At 50.4% G+C, this 3,903-nt stretch overlaps 1 protein-coding gene across 4 annotated transcripts in view; it reads left to right on the top strand.

Annotated features, from left to right (window-relative positions):
- Positions 1 to 3,903, top strand: part of LOC307077118 (stAR-related lipid transfer protein 13-like) — a 62,855-nt gene extending 58,952 nt beyond the window's left edge. For all 4 annotated transcript variants that reach the window (XM_079738404.1, XM_079738406.1, XM_079738405.1 and 1 more), the window contains 2 exons: positions 1,855 to 2,031; positions 2,429 to 3,903. In XM_079738404.1, the coding sequence (XP_079594530.1) occupies positions 1,855 to 2,031; positions 2,429 to 2,546 (295 nt within the window). In that variant the 3' untranslated portion in view covers positions 2,547 to 3,903. The remainder of the gene's footprint in view (positions 1 to 1,854; positions 2,032 to 2,428) is intronic.

The following is a 3,903-nucleotide window of genomic DNA, read 5'->3' on the forward strand; positions in this document are numbered from 1 at the left end:
CCCCCCTACTGCCCTCCTCCAAAACAGGCTCCACCCCCCAAACTGCCCTCCTCCCAAACAGGCTCCACCCCCCAAACTGCCCTCCTCCCAAACAGGCTCCTCCCCCCAACTGCCCTCCTCCCAAACAGGCTCCACCCCCCTACTGCCCCATCCCAAACAGGCTCCTCCCCCCTACTACCCTCCTCCAAACAGGCTCCTCCCCCCTACTACCCTCCTCCAAACAGGCTCCTCCCCCCTACTACCCTCCTCCAAACAGGCTTCACATTTACACTGAGGGCGTTTAGCAGACGCTTTAATCCAAAGCAACTTACAATAAGTACATTTGTCAGAAGAAAGAGAAACAACAATATATATCGCTGTCGGTACAGTAAGGATGTTCATAGAACCATGTGGCAAGCACTAACAATTACTAGGTGAACCCATTCCCCGTAAACAACAAAGATAGCTAGGATAAGATGCTACAGATTGCGAGGTACTATCTTTTAAGTGCCAGGAGGTACAACACACAATTAGTGCGTACATTAAGTGCCAGGACGTACAACATACAATAAGTGCATAAGATGGGTGTGAAGGGGAGGTTGGGGAGACATGGGGGAGGCTAAGCTGAGTCCAGGTGAACTCTGAACAGGTGGGTCTTGAGTCTTTTGCGGGGGCTGGTGAGCGACTCTGCGGTCCTGACATCGGCAGGGAGCTTGTTCCACCACTGCGGTACCAAAACAGAGAAGAGTGGGTTCCCAGATTGACAGGCCGGTTCACGGTGTGAGCTTAAGGGATAGATTTAAAGTTGGTCTAGGTCAGATCCAAAAGTTATCATCTGAGTTTTATTCGTTAGAAGCTGTTAGCTGTTAGTGAGTGACATGCGCTTTGGAAATATCCAATAGCAGTTTAGTACGCTTGCCCCTGAGGCAATTTATATGTCAGACAGCTCCCGCTTCGTTTCTGACCAATCAGGGCATCTCTCCCGGGGTAAGCCAGGGGAATCCATCTGTCAATCAAAATTGTGTGAAAGGCAAGGGGGGGAGGGAGCAGAGAAGGAGGAGCTGTTTATCGGGTTGTTTGGGCTCAAAAACCTGATCTCTTCAACCCTTTTTTGCTCTCTCTCTCTCACTTTACAACTTACTTGATTCTTACCTACAGCACCTTTAACCTGTGTATTCAAGACACCAATTATGGAGGCGTTTTTGAGTAATAGATAGCCGATTCAACATTTCAAGAACTCTGTTGATCAAGTTACATAGATAGTCTCTACTCTGGAATCCGTGGTTGCTATAATGCAACCAAGATGCTTTTGTGGCCCACCTTAGGACATTCTGTACCCTCTCCGGATGTTAAAAACAAATAAAAACACTGTTGACGATTTTAAATGGCTGCCATTTGATAAACAGACCAGACCATGGTGTAACGTGATTTAGTGGCATTATTGTAGATTTCTCTTTGTCCTTAATGATCTACGCCAGGGTAATTTGTGGTTTGTTGGTCGTTAAGCCAAAATAAACGGTGTTTTTCTGAATGCATTACAAGCTAATGTCCATATAGACATTGCGGCTTGTTGTTTTGTGAAGAAGAAGAAGAAGAAGGCTTTTCTCTCACTCAAAGACGCTTTACAGTGAAGGGGGGGGCCTCACTCACCGCCACCAGTGTGTAGCACCCACTTGGGTGATGCACGGCAGCCAATCTGCGCCAGAACGCTCACCACACACCAGCTTGAGGTGGAGAGTGAGGGAATTAATGAGTCAGCCAATTATACAGGAGGATTGATGACCAGGAAAAGACTCCCGACCGCAGGGAGAACAACTCGTCCTGAAGTGGGGACCCGTGAATCAAAGTGTTTCGTGTCCCTCCGCCTCCGTCCAGGTCGTGGCGTACGGAGCTGAGCAAGGGTGCGTGCGCGCTGGTGTGTGTGTCCGTGGAGCACGAGGACGGCCCGTGCACGGCGGCCCTGAGGGGCGTGGTCCTGGAGTCTCAGTATCTCCTGGAGCCCTGCGGCAGCAGCAAGACCCGGCTCACACACATCTCCCGGGTGGACCTCAGGTGTGTGTGTGTGTGTGTGTGTGTGTGTGGGGGTGGGTGTGGGTGTGGGTGTGTGTGTGGGTGTTTTAGGGGTGTTCGGATGGGTGGGGTTGGGTGTGTGTCTGGGGGGTTTGACAATTCTTACTTATTTTTCCAATTGCTTAAAGTTAAAGTTAAATTCAACATTGGCCACACCAACCGAAAACACAACTATTCCTGGTTGCTCATCATAGTCTAAATATAGATTGTTTAATCCAATGATTTTGCACACTGTATCAACCGAGTTTGCCACCCGTGTAGAGGGTCTTAACCCCACGTTCCTCCCCCAACTCCATCCCTCAACCCTCCCCTGCATGTATCTGTGAGTCTGATGTCTGACCTGTGTGTGTGTGTGTGTGTGTGTGTGTGTGTGTTCCAGGGGCAGGTCTCCAGATTGGTACAACAAGGTGTTCGGTCATTTGTGTGCGAGCGAGGTCCAGAGGGTCCGAGCCTCCTTCCAACACCCAGAACCCACCAGCCAGGAGGCCAAGAACTGAGAGGGACACAAAACTACAAAACTACAAGGACGTTCGGCCACGTGGGCCATGGGAATGAGCAAAGGATGCTGGGGGTTGTAGTTTGTTTGTACATCTACTCCTTGGGATGCAGGGTTTTTTGTTTGCCTCCGCCCAGTGGAGCTGGTCTGTACTGCACTGGCCTGTTTTACTGGTTTACACACATACAGGCAGACGTACACGCTGTGCACAATTCAGTCGGTTCACATATGCAACACACATACACACACACATTAAGTATGCACAAAAGCATGCATCTGTATTTATCAGTGTCTCAAATACACTCAGACACACACACACACACACACACATACACAGACACACACAAACAGGCAAAAAACAAATACGCGCACACACAACACAAACACAAACAGCACAACAAAATGGAGAGAGTGAGTGACAGGTGAATCAAAATGACCCCACTCAAGGCATTTCCACATGCTCCGGTCCGTGTACAACACCCAGCCTGATAACGACTCATCCCGGGGGGTTGATTATGTCTTTGAGGCCACTGGTCCCAGAGCTACACCGCGGTACTGAGGTGTTCCTGGTTCCCCCCCCCACCCCCCGGTGCATAAGCAGGGTAAAGTACCGCCGATGGGCAGAAGAAACACTTGAAGGGGACGGAGAGAGGAAGGATTCGAGCTGTAAGGCCTAGGGCTCTATAGCTTAACCCCCCCCACCCCCGGGTTCCCCCGAAGAGTCGGCGAGCTCACTTCTCCTTCGGTCCGCCCCACACAGGACGCGCCCACACACCGTTTCTATGTACATAGAAGACCGCCAGTGCACAAAGAACGATTGTCACCGTTTATGAGAGAACGTCAGGGGGCTGATTAGCACGCCCCCCCCCCGAGAATAGAAGCTTGCAGATTTTTTCAGTCACGGGATTGAGTCATCGAACGCGGTGCGACATGGGCAGAGGAGCTGTGTGTGTGTGTGACAGTCTGTATGTGTGTGTGTGTGTGTGAGACAGTCTGTATGTGTGTGTGGGTGTGTGTGTGTGACAGTCTGTATGTGTGTGTGGGTGTGTGTGTGTGTGACAGTCTGTATGTGTGTGTGGGTGTGTGTGTGTGTGACAGTCTGTATGTGTGTGTGTGTGTGTGTGTGTGTGTGTGACAGTCTGTATGTGTGTGTGGGTGTGTGTGACAGTCTGTATGTGTGTGTGGGTGTGTGTGTGTGTGACAGTCTGTATGTGTGTGTGGGTGTGTGTGTGTGTGACAGTCTGTATGTGTGTGTGGGTGTGTGTGTGTGTGACAGTCTGTATGTGTGTGTGTGTGTGTGTGTGTGTGTGTGTCATAACGGCCCATCCTGTGCCCTGCAGTCATCCCCATTGTTATAG

This window comes from Pollachius pollachius, assembly GCF_949987615.1.
Source record: "Pollachius pollachius genome assembly, chromosome: 6".
In the NCBI taxonomy this organism is placed as follows: domain Eukaryota; kingdom Metazoa; phylum Chordata; class Actinopteri; order Gadiformes; family Gadidae; genus Pollachius; species Pollachius pollachius.